We start from the raw sequence: 22,916 nt of genomic DNA, 5'->3' as shown, positions 1-22,916 counted from the left end.
TGGTATATGCATGTTTGGCACTCTGCCCTCTCCAGATCTATAAACCCAAGATGGGGGAATAACATCTCTTTACAGGTGTATATGTTCAGCTATTCTAAGCACTGCTTGTGTATAATTACCTGGTGTTGATTTGAGTCTGACCACTTTGGTGACTGACAGAAAAAAGGTACGCTTTTTTGGTAAAGTTACAAGTTTGTGTCCATGCTAATGACATGGAACTAAGAAGTGGGATGGAAGGTAATAAAAATCACTCTTATCAGCCCAGTTTCCTAATCCAACCTTCTCTGTTGCAGGGCGATCTCCAAAGGACAAATATTCAGCTTGATTTTGGAGATGGCATTGCAGTATCCTATGCTAATTTCAGCCCTGTTGAAGATGGCATCCGGCACGTGTATAAGAGTGCTGGAATCTTTCAGGTGACAGCATATGCAGAGAACAGCCTGGGCTCTGACACTGCTGTCCTTTTCCTGCATGTGGTCTGTAAGTACTTCCAGTTACTAGATTCCTTGGGTGAAAAAAAAATGATCTCACTGAAGAGCCCTGCAACTTCACGCAAACCCACCTACATATGCAGCTCAGGCTCTTCCAAAGGCTTGGACTTTTAGATATTCTTCTACCTTGTTAAGTAAACTTCACTGCGTGAAGAGGAAGAGAAGTTTCTTTTAACGCAAGTATATTTGCAGTCCTCACAGATAACGGATAAAAGTCTGAAAATGTTTCTTGGGCTTTTTGAAAGGGGCAGACACTAAACAGCATATGAAACAAACTCCAAATGTGTGTTTTCAACATGCTTCTAATACCAGTTTTAGATTAATCTACTAAGTTTTGAGTCAGTTACTCAGGATTTGGGAGTTTTACAGTGCTTATTAAATAAAAGCATTATGCTGAGCATACTTCCTGGGATATGAATGTACTGAGGGCTGACGTGCTACTTTTCATATTTCATGTGTTTGACATGCATTCCTGACTTTTCCCTCCTGTTTGGTGAACAAGTGCAATTTCTCTCCACTTGGCACATGAGAGCCCCCAGCTGACTTTCTCAAAGCCACAGGTGAGAGCAGAGGGTGTGGAACACAGGATGAGACCAGGAAGAACGAAGTTCTTTGTCCTGCTTTCAGACTACTAGGTGTCCTGGGCAGAGAATTCCATCTGTGTTCAGATTTACACCATCAGTGTCTGTCTTCCCCCTTAGCCTGTCATAATGTCTTCTAGCCTGTCTGTCTTTTACTTGAGCTTTTTGGCTGGAAGCAAGTCAGAAATTTCCAAAACTCAAGAACTTTTTTCTTCTTTTTAATTTCAAGCTCCGTGTGTGAACGAATAAATGTTCCTTGAAGCTTTTATTGTACTCATAATTCCCTCAAAGTCAATCATGGCTACATTTAACAACCTGTTATTAGAACATTAACTCTTTTTTCCTTCACCTTGGGCCATTAGCTGACAAAAGTGATGGTTACCTGGTAATAACAACCAGCTTTGTATGGATTATCTGATTTTTCTCATAGGAACTTCTTTTTCATGGTGAGAATTTTAGAATAGAATGCTATGAGAGGCAGTTGCGTTGCCTGGTTGTGCTACTCTACCCTCTTCTTCCTCAGCCCCTCAGATCTCTCCTTTGACTTTTATCTCTAGGGAAATATTTTGCAAGCATCTACATTCATGCAAACACTGAAATAGGTGATACCTCAGTACTAGAATTCTAATATATTTGGATGTACTAGTCAATATAGGAGGTTTGATTTTGAAGCTCAACTGTACAGACAAAAATGCCTGCTATATAAATCACCCTTATTATACAGTCTGTCTGGTGCTAGAATGCGGTGCGGGGGAAGAAGCTCCTTGGCCTCAAGCAACAGTAGTTTTCTACCCTGCAGCTTTATGAGTGGTTGGTCAGCTTTTCACCTTTCTGGAATCTGCTGTCAAGCTGCTCATCTCTTCATTTAAAGAAAGTGAAAATATTACTGTTTTTCCTGTTACATGCACTGTCACAAAATATTTGGGGGATCCTGCTATTTTTGGAACTCAGAGTAATTACTATGGGCAGAATTCAGGAGTGACTTGCTGGTAAAGACCCCCTGGGAAAGGGGGAAAAAGAAGAATAGGATTTAAGGAGCCAAAAGTAAGAATAGTGCCCCATTGTGCCTGGAGCTGTATGTTCCATCAGTGAAAGATCAGTTCTTGCTCTTCAAAATCCTTGTCATCTAAGTAGGTGGAGAAATGATCAATGTCCCCCTATCATGCTTGAAGAGCTGAGAGTTAACACAAAGAGATCATCTTGGTTAAGATCAACAAATTTCCTGCTTCCCAGAATTAGTGCCTTAGGAAAAAAAAAAATCACTTCTTTCTTATTTCATCCTGTCCTTCTCACAGTGACAGTCTATCAGTTTGTTGTGTTTTAAAAGGTACCATCCAGAAGGACTCGGTAACGCTGCCCAATGTGAAACAGTTACCAGCTGAAATTCCATACCCGTAAAACCAAAAACTTAAACAATAAGGAAAGCAATGGAGATGGTAAAAGCTTTAAACAAACTAGCAACCAAAACCTCAGTATTTTTTCTGGAGAGGAACTGGTGGCTTAATTCTGGACTTCACGGACAGGACTCATTCTGGACATTTGCATTTATTTGACACAACTTTGCATTGATACTTTTTCATTTTATAAGTCAGAAAGAAGTTCTTCTGGCAGTTAAATACTTTGATATGCCAATCTATGCATCATTCAAGTAGTTCCTGACTTTTGCTAGTGGTAACTGACTCCCCAAAGACTTCTTAATGTGAGGCCAAAGTCAAAAAGATACCAAGGACTTCCAAAATCATGAATCTTTCTTTTGGAGACCTTCTAAAAAACTGGCAGAGTGTAATTAACCACGTCATAAACGCTGAGTATATGATCAGATTTAAGCCATCTTGGCTAAAATTATTTTCCCACAAATCTTAGTAGCTCATTGGATATTTTTTCAAGGAAACACCTTCTTTCTTTCTTGTGTCCTATCCTTCAGGCTTTCAGTAGCAACTTGCCCTATACAGTGCAAAGCCAGTTCATTGTGGTCCCTCAAACTGGGTTAAAAAATTTCTTCTAAACACAGTGTGGACCCTGTCTGAAATTAGCACCGTGGAAAATGTGCATTTCTGGCTCCTCTAGAATTAAGAGTGAGGAAAAAAAATATATGATTTTATGCTTATTAATCTGGTATCTTTTTCTGTTGCTTATTGACTGCTGAAATTCTTTTGTATTGCTATAGCAAAGTCTCACTGCTGGCATAAGATATTTGATTTATTTAAAGGAAAGATCCTTAATGTTCACAGTTGCACAGGAAGGATTTAACTCAAAGCCTCTAATAACAAAGCATCTCTTCACACAGGTCCAGTGGAGCATGTCCATCTGAGTGTCCCCTTTGTCGCCATCAGAAATAAGGATGTCAACATAACTGCAGTAGTTTGGCCCAGCCAGGCAGGCACACTTACCTACTTCTGGTGGTTTGGTAACAGCACAAAGGTACAGCTGCCCTTTGGTTCGTTTTCACTTCCTAAGCTTGTTGCACCAGACTGGGAACTTTCTCAGCCCTAATAAAAACAACTTGGTTTGCTTGTTTTGTGTTTTAGTTTTTTCCTTGTCTGAAAAGGGTTGTCATTATCTGTACTTCAACATTTGTGTGTTTATTTCCTCCTGTCTCCTGTTGTTCTTAGGAGTCATTACTTTTTTACATCTGGCTGTTATCAGCCCAACTGAGCTTTGGAGACCACTGGTTTTACCAGCATTCACTTGCAACTTAACTGAATTATATACCACTATATATGGGATAATACTGGCTTTCAACACAGTGTCTAAAAACTGCTGGTGTTCAAATAACCATGGGGGTTTCCATTATGTACCAGTATGCAGTATATAATGGTGGATTGCAACACAATACTTTAAAGCTGTTGGTGTTCAAAAAACCAGCTGTATCTAGAATTTCAATCTACACTCAATGAATTGTTTGTGTCTGTCCGTAACTCTTGTTCATGGTCTTGGATATATTAGAGATGGAGATGAGACTTCTTTGCAGTGAATTTTCAAATGATTGGCAAAAATTTATTATAAAGAGATTTGTAGTCTATAATTAAAGTGAAACTACAAGTTGCAGTCATGACAAGTCGCAGTCATGCTTTCAAATGGAGAGAGCAGGATTGCTTATTAGCTACAGTTTTTATTATAGACTTTAGGAGTGAGATAGCTGACACACAGGCACTATCTGCCATTATTACAGTTGTGAAATGTGCAGCTGCTAATTTTGCAATGTAGTATCTGCTGCTATTTACAAAAGCAGTTTAAGTCACGTCATTGTCTACATTATTGAGCTGCAATTGAACATGTGCACTGAAATGAGGTCACAGCAGAAAAAAAATGGGATTTTACTTAAATATGGAACTTGAGTTCAAAAATAGCAGGCACACAAGTATTTTCTCTTTGACAAAGCTGCTTGCATTTTAACCTCTTACCCCTGCTACCAACAGTAGCAGGAGAAAAAAAATAATCAGTAAATGCTGTGTCTACTGAGATTTTACATTCAGTTAGGAAGCTCGCTGTAAGAAGTCACCTATTTTTGTGAAAGTGTAATTGAGGCACTGGAAGAGCTGAGGAACAAAAGCCACTTACTATAACTTTGGCAAGTTTCTGTGCACTAGCTGAGCTATGGCAACCACCCACACATTCACATCTAGTCCGTGACTACTACCAGGTAATTCCACATAGTTTGTACTGCAATGAGAGGGATGCAAAATCACATTACAGTTCAGATATTTTTGGCTCAGTGGTCACACATGGACAGCCATTGAAGTACATCTGAGACAATTTAGGTACTGGTAACTTGATCATCTGCTTAAGCCCTCCAGTGTACCCAGGTGTCAGTTTTCCTGCTGTTGTTTTTTGTCCTTAATATAGGGGTTGGTTGTGAATAGGCCTTAAAAAAGATTTTTTGAAATGGAATGTAGTCTAGAAATGGTAGAGCAAAGCAGTGGTGTTTGCTGAAGATTTCCATGTAGCCCTCATTGTGCTTGCTTCTGGGTTGTAAATATCATGTTATCTGTTTTAACTTCTAGTTTAAGTTTCAGACCCATAAGCAAAAGATTACAAGCAGATATGGATGTGTTTGGGATGGATGCTTTGGACATAACTGCAGATAGAGTAGCTGATGCTTATGATACCTTGATGACTGTTGCTGAAATATATTGAGGTATGGATTAGTAAAGATGGTGCCACTTACCTGTGGCCAAATCAAAGACCCAGAGCACCTTTCATTCTTTGCAAAGCATTATCTCTAGCTACCTCATGAAATGTGCTTCAACTTCAACTGACAGAAGTATCACAAAGGATATAGATATAACAGCAGCAGCCACCTTCTTTTTTTTTCAGGACAACAATCTACATCACATTAAAATTTCTTCTGGGATGTTTAATGTACAGGTCAGATCCTTCTCTGTGCCCACTCATGGGCAAACTGTGGTGCCCTAAGTACAAGTGGAAGATGGGGAACACTGATTTGTGTGTGAATTAAAGGATGAGGTTTGTAATACTGTGTATAGTGACTGCTATTATTAGGTGATATATTCTAGTTCCATGCTGAGGGATTGCAGCTTCTTTTTCTGTTCAGTCCGTAGGCATCCCAGGCAGAACCAGATGTGTCACTGTGCAGTCTCACTAAGGTACTCTGTGCTGCTGCACAGGCGAATGTTATCTTAGACTCAAATGACCTGGCTAAGGTTCTGCTGCTGCCTTCCCCACCCTGCTGGAACCATTGCACTGAATTTTTGGTGTGCTAATTTTTGCAGTATGCCCAAAGGCCAATTTGCTTGGATTAACACAGGTCCAGTTTAATAAATGTGTCCAGCTGTCTAATAGGTTTGAGCAAATGAACCTTAAACTACTTGATTTAATTTACAGTTAGTTTCCAAATCTTGGTGCTTGAATTAAAATTAAGGAGTTGGCTGAATATTAAAACTCCATGATGGAGGTGAAATCATCCATGATAATGGAATGTCCAGCATACACACATACAAAAAGGGAAAGTTGTAATTTTAAAGGCCAGATTGGTTCCCCTTATCTGCCTTTGCACAAAATCACAACCTGTAACCTCTGGGAAGATTGCTAATATCACTGCAGTTTGATAGAGGCCCGTGCTGCTTGTCCAGGATGTGTGTATATCTAAATGCATGTTAGCTAGGCCTCCAGGGCTAGCACAAGCTGGCACCCTTGCTCACTTGGTCTGAGAGTCCCTTTTTTTCATGACTGCTGCCTTTTCAGCTCATGGATGAGGGATTCGAAGGAAGGTGGCATTCTGCGGGGAAGGAAATGTGTTTCCTAGTCTGGCCAATGCCACTGGAAATTTTGATTTAGTTATGAAAATGGCATATATGGCCACTGCTATGAAATGCAGGCAGGTTGGCAGTCTGATGGGATGAAGCATGAGCGCTAAGAAGGTGAATGTTAAGAGATTTTCCTCTGGAAACAAACAGGCAGTGTAGTGAAGGGACAACACCAATGGTATGATGGCTTTATCTGTGTACTTTTGCAATGGAAGCTAGTATCACTATTTTCATTTTAATGGTTTAATGGTCTAAACCAAGAGATTTGTCTGCAGGCCAGCTATCCGATCAATGGCATTTGGAGGGCTAGACTTCTGATTTTCACCAGGTGCCCACCAAAGCTGCTATATCACTCCCCTCCTCAAACAGGCAGGGGAGAGAAAACGTAACGAAAGGCTCAGAGGTCGAGATAAGGACAGGGAGATCGCTCAGCAATCGCTATCACGGGCAAAACAGACTCCACTTGAGGAAAACAGTTTAATTTATTAACAATAAAATCAGAGTAGGATAATAAGAAATAAAACCAAAACTTAAAACGCCTTCCTCCTACTCCTTTCTTCTTCCTGAGCCCAACTTCACTCCCCATGTCTCTGCCCCCTCCCCACAGACTGCAGGGGACGGGGCTGGGGCTGGGTCAGTCCCTCACACGCTCTCCCTGACGCTCCTGCCCCCTCAGGGGGCTCCTCACACTCTGCCCTGCCCCGGTGTGGGTCCCCCATCTGCTCCACCATGGACCTCCATGGGCTGAGGGCACAGCCTGCCTCACCATGGGCTCCACCATGGGCTGCTGGGGAATCCCTGCTCTGGCACCTGGAGCCCCTCCGGCCTCCTGCACCGACCTGGGGGGCTGTTCTCTCACATAGACTCTTGTCTTGTCTCTGGCTGCAGTTGCTGTTCTACAGGTTTTTTTCCCCATTCTTAAATGCATTATTCCAGAGCTGCTGCCACCCACCGTCGCTGATGGGCTTGGCCTTGGCCAGCAGTAGGTCCGTCTTGCAGCCAGATCGTATTGGCTCTGGTTGATGTGGGTGAAGCTTCTGGCATCTTCTCACAGGAGCCACCCCTGCAGCCCCCCTGCTACCTGAACCTTGCTGTGCAAACCTGATACATCAATCAATATACAAATAGCTTTTCCTGAACATCGTGCACTTTTCTCATCTGGATGTGTATCAATGTGAGAGTTTCTTGTGTGAAGAGGACACCTGTAGTACTATCAAGATAATTTTTGTTTGAGAAGGTGCAGATAGTCAGCCTTCTCTGCCAGAGTTCTGATCTGGCTAAATTCAGGTGAACTTTCTTCTGGAAACCATTCAGCCACATTCAGACAGCATTGTCTGCAGGTATTATGCCATGCTTTCAGCCTTGTTAGCATGGTTTGCCAGCTTATGGCTGGAGCCAGTTTACAGGCTCAAAGCATGGACAGGGCGATGCTGGGTGCCCTGCCTCTGACCTGAGCAGAGTTGCTGTGGGATAGATGGATTTGTGCTCATAAGAGCAAGGGCTGGCCCTGAATCTGAACAATATGGATTGTTTGAAGAAGCATCTGTGTGTCTGGATTATGTTCAAGGCTGGTTTGAGCTGGATCCTGTGTTTTGTATAACTGATACAGCAACTGTGCTGAGTGTGCATGCGCGTGTGTGTGTGTATTCTGCAGTTGCTAACTGTGCTCTGCTGAGGTATTCATAGCATAATGTGTTGCAGTTCAGTGGAAGAGCATTTCAGCAAGCATTTACTGAAGTGAGAGAAACCTTTGCCTGTGGGACAGTTCTTAATGGATGGGAACGTTGAGGCCTTAGCAGGACATGCACGCTCAGAGCACCATTCCTGTGTCAGGGAGGGAGGATATCATGGCCTGGTGGATTAGTCAGGTGCATGTTGTGATCGTGAGTTAATCTCACCCTGATTTTAATATCGCCAACTATGTTTACCTCTTGCAGCCCCTCATCACCTTGGAGAGCAGCATCTCATACGTCTTTGCTGTGGAGGGGATGAACACTGTCACTGTGCAAGTTGCTGCCGGCAACACCCTCATCCAGGATACCAAGGAGATCGCAGTGCATGGTACCCTCAGCCTTTTATAATCAGATCTCAAGGGGGTATCTAGAGGTGAAGAACAGGTAGTTGCTGCTGAACCAAAATAAACTCTGTGAACTCTGTAGTGCCTGGAGGAATTTTTGAAGACAAATTGTAAACAAAGTAGCTCAGATATGTCATGATCACAAAATACAGGAATTAATTGGATGGGGCAGCTAGCCAAATTTTTAAGCTCAGCACTGTAGTAAAGTGTCTGGAGTCTTCTCTGCCAACTGGTCTGTCTGTACACCCTGACTGGGAACTCCCAAAAGAACTGTAGCCAGTCTGCCTTCCCTCTGCTTCCCAGCTATGGAAAGAAGTAGTCATAGTGCATCATTAAGGTGGCCTGAGTGCTGCTGATGTTTCTCTTTATCCAGTGACTGCATAAACAACAGGGGTCTGGAAAACAGGGAGCAGAAATGACTCTGTTGTTGGTATCTCTTCCCATCTTCCATGCCACAGCTGGAGGTCTGAGTATGTCTACTGGACTTTAGTGTGAGTAAAGTTTGGTATGTTCTTGCCATATCTGCACATCATGGGCTGCAAGAAGCGCCCTTTGGCAGACCACAGGGCTTACCCTTCTGGGGGCTTGATAAAGGCTGAGTGGAAGAGCTCTCAGCAGTTTTGGCCAGGACTTTGAGATTTCTCCAGAGAATAATTTCTATCCTGGGCTAGTCTTCATTTTCTTTATCCAGTTATTGGCATCCAGCATTTAAGGGCAAGCTTTTCTTTGGATAGCAAGTTTTATTAAGAGACCTGGGCTTCAAATAACCCAGATTGCACTGTGTAGTTTAACTATGTGTGTCTTGTTTCAGTAATTAAATATAAATAAATGTCCTGCTGGTGACTGGAAAGCTGTATGCTCAGATTTAACAACCAGCTAAATAGATATTTATTGATTGCCTGGCTGTGAAATGCAATGGGTTTAATAATTTGTTGATATCATTTAGTAATACTGAAACTAGCTATTAGCAAATGTAAGTAACCCTCTACTCGATCATTCTGAGCATTGCAAAAAGCAGTGTTTATTTCTGGGAAACATGCATCTTTCCATTTGTTTTTGGAATAAACCTGAATCAAGCATATCTGGGAGAGGTCCCCGCAGATGATCTTGATCTTTGGTCCTGGTAGGTCCCACAGAGCACTCCTCGCTCTCTGTTTCTAACCACTGTAAAAAAATTTTGCCATTCTGTTTAGAAGATCCAGCTCTTTAGGCTTTATCACAAAGAGAGAGTGATCCAGTTGGAATGTCCAAGTAGTCCTATGCAGCTCCATGCTGCAGACTGACATGGTCTAAGGAAGGAGTCCTGCCAGACCCCCAGTCTGGTGATCAGTTCAAGTCTGAGTATGTAAATGAGTGACACCTTTGGTAAACATGCACTTTGCTATATTTGTGTCCTGTGTTACTATGTTTCTAGGCAGGAAAGCATGGCTTTCTGGTGTTAGCAGTGGAGGAGACTTATGCAGGCTTTTCTCAAATTGTGATTAACAGACCAGAATATACTCAAAAAATAAATTGGACATGGTACTGAGCTTTCAAAAGTGAAAGGCTTTATATATCAGGATCTGGGTTAAGCCCTCAGAACTTGGGAGAGTTTCCCCACTCTCTTTGATGCTTATTTATTTAAAAATATACTGCACCATCTAAAATGAAAGAACAGATCTTGCAAAAGATGCAACATAAATGCTGTGCTGGCACATCCCTGCTATTCTGTGGATTTCCCCACATATTCTTGTGGTGTATCTTGATCTAAAACTGGTACCTTCTTGCAAATGATTAATGGTACCGATTTGAAGTGTCTGAAGGTCAGGTGCTTCAAAGTAAGGCACAGCACATCTCTAAAACCAGAGAGCCATCTACCCTGAGAACTTATATTTGAGTATGATTTCCATCCTGGATTTGTGCCTCCCACTGGCCCAAATTTATTGTGCACAGTTGTCGTAAGGATTCCAACCTTGGTCTCTGGTGACACCATAGGGGAGATTTGGAATTGGAGAAAAATTTAAAATGTTCTGTATTTTAAGTCTAGGAAGTTTTTCTTCCTCCCTGCAATCAGTCAATTAGGAAGTAATTTCAAAGTGTTTCATGAATAGCCATGGCTTGATTAGCCAGTCATTAACACCACTGGGTTCTGATTTGTTGGGGTATTAACCACTCACGGTTTCCCTCCAGGAGAGCAAACAGATAATACCTGCTTTTGAAAACATTACTTACAGTAGGTGTTTGTTCTGCAAAGCACAATGCATGCAATTGCACAGACCTTCCAAATTTCAGCCAGATGCTGCTTTATTTACTGGTCAACTTCCTTGTAAGCAGGGTCTGATGAAGCTGAGTGGCAAAATTACAAAGCCTATAGGCATCATAAAGGGAAGGTATCCTCTCCCCTCTCTCATTCTTGCTTCCATTTCTTTTAGGAAAAAACACAATTTGGTATTAGGGCAAAATGTCCTTTATTAAGAAATGTTACAAGAATTGTTTTGTTGAAAGCTTTCTGTCTTGCTTAGTGTTACCCAGCCCTTTTTCTTCCTTCAGACTTCCTTCTCTTGCTTTAAGACAGTTTAATTATGGTCTTCCTGTTGTCTTCTGCAGCCTTGGCTGTACTCTGCATATTTAATCCTCTTATAAATACTGTTTTTCTATTCCAGAGTATTTCCAATCTCAGCTCTTGTCATTTTCTCCCAACTTGGACTACCATAACCCTGACATCCCTGAATGGAGGCAAGACATTGGCAAAGTCATCAAGAGAGCTTTAGCACAGGTGAGCATCCATTTCCTTATCTGTACTTATATTGACAATGCTGTTAAAACATGCACTTTTTCAACATGTTAGCTTGAAAGAATGAGAAAAAACAGTAGTAATGAGGCTATCATTTTAAATTAGTAAAAAGTTTCTAAATATACTGGACCTTTTTACACAGGCAAACTATATTGGGAATTTTGTGGAAATATTATAATTACTTTTATGTTTCTATGGTGCTTTTTAGTTTTTAATATCCCTGAGGACTTTACAAATTCTTGATTGCAATAGTATCATTATTATTATTATTTTGCCAAATTGATATTACAGTGTCTACTGTTTTCCACTCCAAACATTTGAGTAGTGTTACCATGTGTTGTTAAACAGCTGATCCACTTCATCCTAGAAGACACATGTTGTAGCACAATGGATGTACAATGAAGATTTTTGTTACCTCTTACTCAGTCAGGAGTTCAATGTGCAGATAGCTGTAGCAACTGGTGAACATTATAAAGCTCTACTCCCCTTTCAACTGGGACAAAAAATGAGGATTAAGAGGGGAAAATAAATTTACCTTTAAAATACAGGACAAAGAGAGACTTCTGTGGGTGGAAGATACTGAATCTTCCTTTGGGATTAATTAGAATATGTAAACTAGCACTCATTCTTGCACAAAAGGGGACAGAATAATTTATGATATCAAATAGCCAGGGACTTTGGTTTTGTGTGAAATCAGGAGATAGATCTGGGCAAACTTTTGTGTTTTTTCCATTCTGCCAAAAATGTATCGTGCTGGGTTTTTTTGCTACAGCTACAGCTGTTCTTAGAAATGGAGGCTGATTATTTTTACCGGGAAAGTACATTCCTGCTCAGCTTTTCTCATCTGCAGCCCACTCAAAATTCACAGTTTATAAGAGTTTCCTTGATTGTTTTCCCATCCTGACAAAAGACTAAATTCATTTGTTTAAACTGTTGTTCCCTTTTACTGTATTCAGAATCAAGCCTGCTGAAAAAAAGAAATTAGTTGGGTTGTAACTATGAACAGTTACAGACGACAGCAGAGACCATATAGAAGTGCTTGCTTGTATATCCTTTTGTGAATATTAGGTTGCAATCCATGGTCTGCACTTACATGACATATCACCAGGAATGGGCTGCCCCACTGATACATTTCAGCTCAGGAATAAGGCCAAGGAGCTTGAAGTGGGGTAGGAGCAGGGAGCTACTGGAGTTAGCCTCATATAGCAGAGAGTTTGTGAGAGGCTTCCTGACCTACTGAGGATGCCCATCTTGGATTTGGGGAGACAGGGAAGTAGCCTCTGAAGCAACTGAAGACCTGACCTGTGAGTCAGGTATGGAATACGGACTCTTGGCTCAGCAAATTGAGCAGTTTCTAGCACAGCCCTCCTAATCAGCCCCAGTAGTAGAGTATCCCACTGGAGACATTAAGTTACTCATGTGTGGCAAATGTGGATCCCCATAACCTAATATTAGAAGGTGATTGCAGGCGATTTTCTTCATATGTCCCTGTTAGTGGCACACTTACCAGTGATTGTTCTGAGCCAGACTCTCTGGATCTGACTTTTGGTCATTCTTTTGTAGAGATGACTATATGGAAAATTCAGATCTGGAGACATAGTAGGTTTGGACTATGGGTTGAGATCTTTGGGTCCAGGGGTGTTCATTCTACATTCAATTCTAGAAATGGAGTAAATCGTTAGCATCTATTTCTGACCCACCACATAGGCAGAACAACTCATTAGCTCCATAACATACATACAGTGGAACTGGCAAGTAACAATTTAATGGGAGCAGAGTTTCCTGTAGTGAATGGAAACATCAGTAACAGAATAGCAGCTAGAGACTTCCTTTTTACTTTTCTTTTAGGTGACTGGTATCCCTGATGAACAGATCCTGGTAGCTGTATTTCCTGGGCTGCCTACTTCTGCTGAACTCTTCATACTGCCCCATAAAAACACAACAGAAAGGAGGAAAAGCAGTGAGGCTGATCTGGAGCAAGTAAGGAAAGAAGGATTCATGGAACATCCATTCCTATCATACCATTTGCAGATGGGCCCCTTAATTTGTGCAGCATTGGAAATGACTTACAATAAGTTTGATGGAATTGGATGCATCTGGGACTGTGGCAATGTAGTTTATGGCATTAAAGAAAATTATTTGCAGAGGAAAAATGCATCACAAAAATACCTCACTGAGATACATCACAGTCTACCAGCAGTGGTTCTTCCTAGATCAGTGGTGTGTCCTTATTACAGTAGTTATGGCCAAAGGAACCTTGAATATGTACTCCCTCTGCTCCCTGGAGGAATGCTAATAGACAGAGGCCAAAGCAGCGGGATAATATACTGAGGTTTACTAAAAATAAATCAGGCTTTTCAGCTCGTATATCACTGGAACAAGACCTTTTTTTTTTTCTGCAGCAGCGAATGGCATGTGCAAACTATATTTGGAAGTTACAATATCCATCCATTTAGATAAATAGGTAATTACAGTGATGAATAGCAACAGTGATATGCAGGCAAGGGAAGAGCTAGGAACAACAGCACTAGTCTGCTGAAGCTTTCATGGTAGAATTACCAAGTGATTAAATCAGCTCTATAAAGGCAAAGGAGTAAAGTACTGCTGGAAAGGCTTCTTAGCTCTAGCTGATGTTCTCGTACGCAGCATTTTTACTGCATGCAGGCTATGTTTGAGCCCATCTCCAAGTAACTCTTGGAGGAGTAACTCTTCTGTGATCAAACATTAAGTAATTCAGAGAACTGCTGAATTCTGTGGAAGCACTGAGCAAAGTCAGTCCCCTCAGAGTAGTACATTTGTCCTAGGAAGCTAGCAAAGCTGGCCTCTTAAATTTATGGTGGTGAGTGTGCAGAAGAGATGCATTATGGTGGGAAGGTTTGGAAGGCTTTTTAGAGGGGTTTTCTCAGACTTGTTTCCACCCTGTTCAGCAGGATCTACCTGTATTAGGATTCCCTCTGAACAGGCTGTTGTGTCAATATTTCATATTTCAGTATTATACAGACATCTCAGATTAGGTTTCTAACTTGCTGACCATGAGGCCTGAAGCTCTAGCACTCTAATTTTATTTGATGGTCTCCTCACTTGCACTTTGGCACCTGTTGTTGCCTTCTGCTTGAAGAGCTCTGTCCTGGAGAGCAGGCCGTCAGAACTACTTGGTAGCTGTGCCCTGACTATCAGAACTACTCTAAGAGGCATTAACGAACTCAGGTTCCAGTGTGACACACCAAGTATGTGCTCTGAGGCAACCAAATAGCACGAGTAGACTCTAGTCCAAGGACCTTTTTCTAAATGAAGGAGAAATATGGCAAGTTCCCCATTAATCTTCAAAACTGGATTGTCTCGTCCCCAGCAGCCTGTTTAAATAGGAGCTACGTGACTAGGATTGTTCTGAATCAATGTAAGTAAAGAAGTGTTGCTAGGCTGGACTACCTAACTCAGTTCCATCATCCACCAATGAATGAAAGGCTAGCAAGTCAGTGATTTCCAAGTGCACTAGATTAAACTCACGGGATATTGTGGAGGGTGAAAAGATCCTTAGTTCTTTTTCTCCCCTACCCCCTCCAAAAAAAAAGAAAAAAATTTGCTGACTTTATTGGTTTGCTTCCCAAGAGAGGTGTAATAACATACTTTGTGAGTCTCAAAAGTCCTGTAGGGAGACTTCCATGCAATTACACTCAGCTCCATCTAAAGCACGTGTATGTGTTTCTCTCCACTATCTCCGTTTCTCGCTTCCCTTCTCTTCCTCAAGCTGGTAAGAGGTGTTAGTCACCATTTATAGGCTACATGCATTCCTGAATGTTCTCCAGAGCTTGCTGTCTTCTATATTTTAAGTACTGTATCTCTTATTATTTCATCAGGTAGTAGAAATCCTTTTTAATGCTCTCAACCAGAACCTGGTCCAGTTCGAACTGAAGCCTGGTGTTGAAGTTGTGGTGTATGTTACTCAGTTAACATTAGGTGAGTGTGGAGTAAAATGCATTGCTGTGGTTCTCTCGAGGCTTCAGGCAACTTCAGGAGAACCAATCTACATCAAAGCACTCACAGTTTGGTGTGTGCTACTGGGATATGTAGGACTGATTGTATTGAGACATTGTAGTAGAAGCAGGACGTGTTAAAAACAGAATCCAGCAGTGTGCTTTTCATGCACCAGTTTGTACAAGTATTAAAAGTACATTTTAAGAGTTCCCTATGGCTTAATTAACTAGTGCATTGATGTTTTTCAAGTGTGTTAGAAAATCAGGTGAATGGTGTTCCATTAAGCCCTCACTGGGCACCTGTGGAGTTCAGTGGGAGTATTACTAAGTTTCATGGATATTGGATCAAATCCTTATTTTGAAGGGCTTGTTAACATTATGACTAGCCAAGAAGCTTTACAGGGGCAAAGTACTCATGAAAAGAAGACCTAGGCCTCTTACAGGGAATAGGTGCCTGAATACTGACTTCTACAAATTAGAACTTACTTAAATTTCAATGCTACCTATCTCCATTTTCACACAGATTAATGAATAGTCACTTTAAGCTTCATCACCCCCTTTGCTTTAAATTACCCTAATATGAAGCTCTTGGCTACTGCTGAGACTTTCGGCCAGTCTAATACTTCAACCGCTGCTGAGACAGTGATGATAAGAGAGGAGATGATGGATTAGTTTTTGTCCTTGCATTTTGTGACTGCCTTTGCAATTATCTGAAATGTGGGATCTTGTGCATGTGACATTGCTGATAGCCTCTCCAAAAGATTGGGATTCATGTTGCACAATAATACACTTCAGCTTCCTTTTACATGAGGCTCTCAGAGAGCCAAGACCCGGGCTAAACCAAGGCTTGTGACATATCCTACAGGTAATGCCTTTTTGCCTTCACTCTCTGACTGTTGTTTGGGGATGAGAACCAGATGTTCGTAGGAGTAGGCTAGAATGAATTAATTTGCAAAACTGGAAATGAGATTCAAATATCTGCAGTCGCCAGATTCAGAATCTTTGTTATACTAAGACAGTGCAATGTGTGGATTTAGCTTACAGTCCTCAACCATTCTCACACCGCCCCCTTCCAGTGCCCCCAGTGGGGGTGCTGCATTTGTTTCATGACCATTCCCATAATATTTTGACTCCGTTTAAATGACAGTCAGTTCTTTTCCGAGAAAGAGTCTGTAGAAGTAGTAGAAGCAGAATATTGGCGGAATCAGACACTTAGGTGTGAAAATTTGGCATGGAACCAGAAGTGACTCTATTTGTATAGACTTTGTCCTGGTCTTCTGGGTGACAGAAAAAGAATAGAGAACACTCAAACAAACAAACAAACAAACCCAAAAAACAAAACCCACCAAAATAAAAACCAACTAACAGAAAAAAAAACCAAAAAAACCCCAACCACTAACCACCCACAAAACCAAATATTTATGCAGAGTGAGAAACACTCAGCTGCTACTTAATAATCATTTGTGCATCATTAGAGACTTCTCATCAGACTCTTGATTTTCAGCACAGTGCTCAGGCCATTAAGATGGTCTGCTCTGATGAGCTGTGGGAATAGCTGCATAAACAAGGCATAGAATACACTTTATTTAGCCCACCCAAAATGTCAAGGATAGATGGATCAAAACTCCAAGATGTTATGATGTAGTGTGTTCTTGGGTCCAGGGTTATGCTTTGGGCTCCTTCACATTATGAAAACTGACTCAGGTAAAAAGCCTCAAGGTCCAATACAAGGTTGAGCCTTGAGGCTTCTCACAGGGCTAGATTCCTGTCACATGCGAGATAGATACACATCCTTGGAAGACGGGAGTCATGCTGTTCATGGATGCTCTGAGGTAGCTTCTCCAAAGGGGAATAGACATCATTAAGCCACACTTCATAAATTTCATTTTCACTGCAGTCCCTGGAAAAGCCTGAAAAGAAATAGCCCAGAGTGTTAACACAGGAGTGATCAGCCATTCAGCTAAGTGTGGCTGCTTGTGCCTTTTCACTAGGAGGTGTTAGATTGCACTGTTTTGAAAAACGAGCTTGGCTTTTAAAGGACAAGAGAGTCAATTTGTTTCCTACTGATTGGTCTTGCTGAAAACAGCATGCACCATGCAGGGGTGATAAAGCAGATGTGGTGAAGACAGAATTGAGCTTGACTCTCTGCTAGTTATGGTCTCCCTAATAATATCTTGCAAATGTAATGCTCTGTCTTTCCTCCTGCAGCACCTCTTGTTGATTCCAGCACGGGTCATAGCAGTTCAGCGATGCTGATGTTGTTGTCTGTAGTGTTTGTAGGCTTGGCTGTTTTTTTAATCTACAAATTCAAGAGGTAAGTTGGGAAACTTTGGAGACTGGAGGGGGAAGACACTGGGTGGTTTACAGGAAATCTAGGCAGAGCAGTGCCTGGCTTGCAGATGTAGAGTGAGTTATGCTGGCCTAATGCTTAGACCATTATCATTATAGTTCCCTAGTTCTCATCTATAGAAAGCAGACTGTCTACTGCCCTTCCACCACAAACTCAGTGCTCTGAAAGCTCGCAAAGAGCTCAGAAATCAAGCTGTGACCTGCTTCAGCGTTGTGTTTGAACCACAGACCAGAAATGGGAACCCTACGTGCTCACTGAGTGCTGAACTACAGAATGCAGACTTAGTCAAAAAATCACAATGGATGTCTTCCTGCAGTCTATATCCACCTGGCCAACTGCCTTAGTGCAGCAGTATCTCATTTGTATCTTGCAAAGTGTATAGTTTAGTCTTGCAGAGGAACAGGTGTGATTATATTAAGGGTAGGAAACTCAAAGCCAGAAAATTGTGTTAAGCATCAAAATGCCTTTGGGAATCTGTGCTGAGGTTTTGTTTGCCAGATGTTAATATAAACCTTTTGCTTCCAGGCAGCAGGCAGGACCTGTGCTGGCCCATGGCACTTTGATGCTGCAATCTGTGAAACAAAATATGGGATAAGAACGGCCTGTTTGCTGAGGGCCTGTCTTGTAAGAATTTTAGCCAGATGGAGCTCTTTAGAAGGAACTTTGCATTCAGTATGGTACTTACTGTGTTAAATGGCCTATGTGCCCAGATCCTGCCCAGTAACAAAATGTTGTATGGGAAGCGTAAGCTGAGCCTGACTTTAAAAATAAATAAATAAATATTTCCAGACATGAGTGGTTCCTCCAGTTTGGGAAGCTAGAGTTTTTCCTTTCCACTTTCCAATCTGTTTCTTTCTGCAGTTTTTCTGCAGCCCAAGGTAAGACTAGTACTCTCTAACGATGTTAGTGGGATACAAACAGTATGAAAAATAGAATGGTAAGATAGGCATGTATCCGAGTCTCCAGGTTTAAAGCTCCCCTTTTTCCAAGACTTGCATTAACCATTATCAAATTCAGTGGGTGGCACTGCTTCTAGTGCTTGATCCTGTGCACATCAAGATGTGTTACCAAGCTTCCACTGACTAGAGTGGCCCAGGACAGTTTCCAGAGAACCCATATGTGTGAATCTGCTCAGGTGCAGATTTCCAGGCCTTCAGTGTGACTTGCTGGTTGCAGTCTAAAATCCTCTCTCTGATTCTGTGAGGTGGAATACAACTTCCCAGGTAGGGTGGGGAATGGGATATGGGACTTATTTAAGGCATTGACTTAATAATGTGCTGGGGAGGCAGGTGATGATTTCTCTCACTCCCAGATGTAGGATGAGGAGGGAAGAGATGTCTCTTTTGGAGATGTCAAGCTGTAGATACAACTCTTTTTAAGATACACTTTCATTTGTGTCTTGGTGAGATGATTTCTTAGATTTGGCCTAATGTCTTTGGCTCTGTGGTCAGCAATTGGTTACCAGGAAGAAGAATCTGTATACTCCAGCTGCCACAGAGCAGTGAGGAGCTTGGTAATCAACTTTGCTTTGACAGGCTCCAGGTCATGTTATACTACTACAGCTCATAAAACTGACTGTTGTATTACTTCAGCATCCTGAGTCTTAAGCATAGCAGCCATCAGCCTTGTGTTGTGCTTCAGAGCTGGGAAGACCCTACATTGTTAAAATCTGTCTGAAAATTGAAAGTATTAAAAATTGGGAGTGAGGAAGAAGCCAGTTAAAGCATCATTTTTGCTTAGCCCAAAGCTCATCCCCTTGCTGTCGTCTCTTATTTACTCTGACCCAAAGAGGACAAACCCAGGTCAAACTGACAAAGTTTGGGATTAAATCAGTTACCCAGAGTGTCCTCAGCTGGATTTTTCAGAACAGAAAGCAACTCTTCAGCTCTAAAACCTCTGGCTCAGTGGATCAGATATGAGAGCATGCAACAGTTCTTAATGGAAAAAGGAGGTGGAAAAAAAGCTTTCCTCTAGCTCTCAGTGATGCAGAGATCCATTAGCCATATATACTTTTCTGATTAATGGTGATCCCAGCCTGAATACAGAACTACTGCTTGCAGGAAAAGGTTGTGGGGAGAGCATGGGCCTGCATCAATTTTTAATTTTACAGCTTTATAGAATCTGTGCCTTGCTGGTTTGCACACAGATTACTTCTTATGAGTCCATCAAGTTATAGACTCGGCAGGCATGTTAAACACTGGTAACCTGAGAGATGCCTGTTGAGGAGGTATGGGTGTAAAAGGAAGGAAGGGGGAAAAGGATGGAAATAAGTCTGTAAAAAGATTGTTTCTTTCTTGGGAGATCAAGTGTATAGGTCAATAGTGGGGCAGCGGGGCAGTCAATGTGTGTGTGCCCTGGGACAGGAGTGCAGGAGTGTGTGTGCGTGTGTGCCCATGTGCTCAGAGATGCGCAGTGGGATGTTGTGGCCACCTGTGTCTGTCCTGGGAGGCACAGCAGGATTAGGTACGTGTAGATAGATGCGCATATGTACAGCCATCTCAGTTTCTTTTCCCCCTAACTCTCTGAAGTACTGGAGGCTCTCTGCCTTCACAGTTCTAAAGAGCTTCTCTCTCCTTTCCTCCCAAAGCTCAGAAGACTACCACTTCTCTACCATTGCATTGTTTGGAAGCAAAACTAAGTCTTCCAGTATCTCCAGGTGTGTTCTTGTGCCCACATCTCTACACACCTCCAGACATTTTCTGGGCACTTAAATCCTATAGGAATTCATTTGTCATCCAACGTATGCATTCCCTGTATAGTGCTTATGTCTTCTAGTGATCTGTAAGGCATGTCTAAAGGTTAGAAAGAGAGGGCAGGAGAAAGGGAGAAGGACATGAGGTTTGTTAATGCTGCTAAACATCCCAAATGTGTCCTGACTTGCTGCTGGTTAAGAACAGAATGCCAAATCAAGCCAACGGCACAAGTTGTTTGAGGCCAGAATGTCACTGGAGTAAAATCGGCATAGATCTGTTGAATTTGTGAGAGCTGAGGCAATTTGCACTGCTTCCAATCTCTGACATACCCAACAGCAGACAGGTTAGCATAAAGATATGGCATTTTATATAGCTTCTTTTGAACACATCTTCCTTCTCTCTCCTCTGTGCTTTAAGAAACTGAAAAAAAAAATTATCTGAATTTTTCGTATTTTAGCAGTGTGGACTGCATGACACAGATTCCTTTTAAGGGCATTAGAAAAAAACAGCCACTTGTCTTCCAACAGGCAACTATGCACGGATAATCCTTGTAACCCCCATGATGCTTAACATATTACCTTTCAGTTCTCTCATTTTAAACTTGCATTCCTCTAAAGATTACTATCTATCTGTCTAGGCCTATCTATCTGTCTAACTAACTGACTTTCAAGGATATCATTGTAACAGTCTAACTTCTCTTGGAAGAAGGAAGAAGAAATAATCCCTTCATTTTCTTGGCTCCCTGAGTAGCAAGGCAAAATAAGTCCCTGCAAACTTGCATGATCCGTAGCATGGCAAACTGTTTTTGCAATGAAATGGTAGCAAATAGACTTTGGGTGGGTGTTATGAGTTCCAAGTCCTTTCTGTGCTCTGAGGCAAGACCTATTCTTTATAACTCTTTCTGATGTGGCAATTTCTACTGAGTCAGTGTGGGTCTGTCAATAGAAACAAGTCTAGCAATTTTTTTCTCAGTTGACGGTAGTGTTCAAATTGATTTTTACTTTTGGTTTCCAATGCACCACTGATCATATAATAAGTACTGAGAGAGCTGGCAAGTGCAGTTAATTGCACTTAGCTGATTACTGCTTTCTGAGCTGGGTGCAGTGTCCACTGTGTGCCTGACTTCTCATTTAAAAGGGCAAGACCAGAGCATCTGGGCTTACAGCTGGAGGAGCCTTTGGGCACAGGATAGGAAGGCAGGTGGCCTGAGATTTGGGGTAGCTTTAGGCTGGTGTTGGAATTAGTGGATGCTAATGGCACTTTCAGAGCTGAACATCACTGTTGTGGTTTCACCATTCTGAGAGCTGATACTTTGCATCACTGCCAGTGCTGCATTTCTGGGATTGGTCTCAGTTTAGTTGGTCCGATTAATCAATGACATGCCAAGGATCCCTGTGTTACAAAATATAACCTCTTGTTTTCATTTCCTGTGCAGGAAAATCCCTTGGATTAACATCTATGCCCAAGTTCAGCATGACAAGGAGCAGGAAATGATTGGCTCAGTCAGCCAAAGTGAAAATGCCCCCAAAATCACTCTGAGTGAGTTCACAGACCCTGAAGAGCTGATGGACAAGGAGCTGGACACGAGAGTGATGGGTGAGAGACAGCCCTCAGCTGGGGTTTGTTTCGTGGTCTGGGTGAGGGTGTTGGTCACTGGGGTAGTAGAAAAGGCAGTAACTGTGACCCAGGTACAAGCAGAGCATGAGGCCCTGAGATAGGAAGCAAATCTCTTTCTGCAACATAGTAACAGGTAGTTTTTCTTACTGTTTTTCAGCTTTTTTTTTTTCACAGTGTTAAATGACCAGGGTAGGAACCTGGAAACAGCAATGCATAGATAGGAGTTTAGTAAGAGCTGTGGCTCACACCTATGCCTGCTCATGACCCTGTCTCTCTTGTGGAGAGGGGTCCCAAATTCCCTGAACCCTTAGAAGAATCAGCTGAGCCAAGCTTACGTTTGTTGGAGTGCTATCATTACAAGGGAATATGTCTCCAATGGCTAAAAGAATTTACTGCTGGTCAGCTGAGCTGTAGTAACAGGTTTTCTGCATGCTCCATACTTACTGCAAATACAAAAAAGGATGTTACTTGTAGGCACCTTTCCTGTCTTTACACTTACATAAGCACATCCTAAGAAGGAAAGAGAAGCAATATAGCCCAAACAGTTGAAGCCACTGCTCTGAGACTCTTCTCCATTTTCTCCTCCACAGGAAGCATCTCAACAATTGCCAACAGTGAAAGCACAAAGGAAATCCCCAACTGCACTAGTGTTTAATACTAAGAATCCACTTGGTCTACAATATTTCTGACTTTTTATTTTTAATTATTATTGTTATAATTATTATTATTATTATTATTATTATTAAAAAAGAAAGAGTTATATGTCATTATTATCATTTGGGAGGGGATGGGGTGGGCTTTTTCTGTTTACCAGGGCTGCATTCATAAATAGCAGGGGTTCTTCATATTTAGGAAATACTCATCAGATTAAAAAGAAAAAGCAAAGAATGAGTCAAGTGTGCAATGGGATTTGAATGCCAGCCTTCTGTAAAATGCAGAATGGGAATTAAGTATACAGATCCCACAGGTAGGTATAGTAACTTAGGCAACATGTTGTAGGTAAATTGTCCCTTTTCAGACCTTTTCAAAATAAGTCATGAATCAACTACTTCATCCTGCCAGAGGACTCAGGCTGGGTTGTTGGACCAGGCTC

The 22,916-nt window shown here is 41.8% G+C and overlaps 1 protein-coding gene across 1 annotated transcript in view; it reads left to right on the top strand.

Moving 5' to 3' along the window:
* Positions 1-22,511, top strand: part of SORCS3 (sortilin related VPS10 domain containing receptor 3) — a 304,283-nt gene extending 281,772 nt beyond the window's left edge. Inside the window, exons 19-27 of the mRNA XM_056352025.1 lie at positions 294-480; positions 3,360-3,493; positions 8,277-8,400; positions 11,059-11,171; positions 13,038-13,169; positions 15,047-15,146; positions 17,372-17,477; positions 21,642-21,802; positions 22,414-22,511. Of these exons, the coding sequence (XP_056208000.1) occupies positions 294-480; positions 3,360-3,493; positions 8,277-8,400; positions 11,059-11,171; positions 13,038-13,169; positions 15,047-15,146; positions 17,372-17,477; positions 21,642-21,802; positions 22,414-22,478 (1,122 nt within the window). The 3' untranslated portion in view covers positions 22,479-22,511. The remainder of the gene's footprint in view (positions 1-293; positions 481-3,359; positions 3,494-8,276; positions 8,401-11,058; positions 11,172-13,037; positions 13,170-15,046; positions 15,147-17,371; positions 17,478-21,641; positions 21,803-22,413) is intronic.
* The last annotated feature ends 405 nt before the right edge of the window (positions 22,512-22,916 follow it).

Source organism: Falco biarmicus, chromosome 9 (assembly GCF_023638135.1).
Source record: "Falco biarmicus isolate bFalBia1 chromosome 9, bFalBia1.pri, whole genome shotgun sequence".
Classification (NCBI taxonomy): domain Eukaryota; kingdom Metazoa; phylum Chordata; class Aves; order Falconiformes; family Falconidae; genus Falco; species Falco biarmicus.
This window is presented reverse-complemented; position numbering and strand designations above follow the sequence as displayed.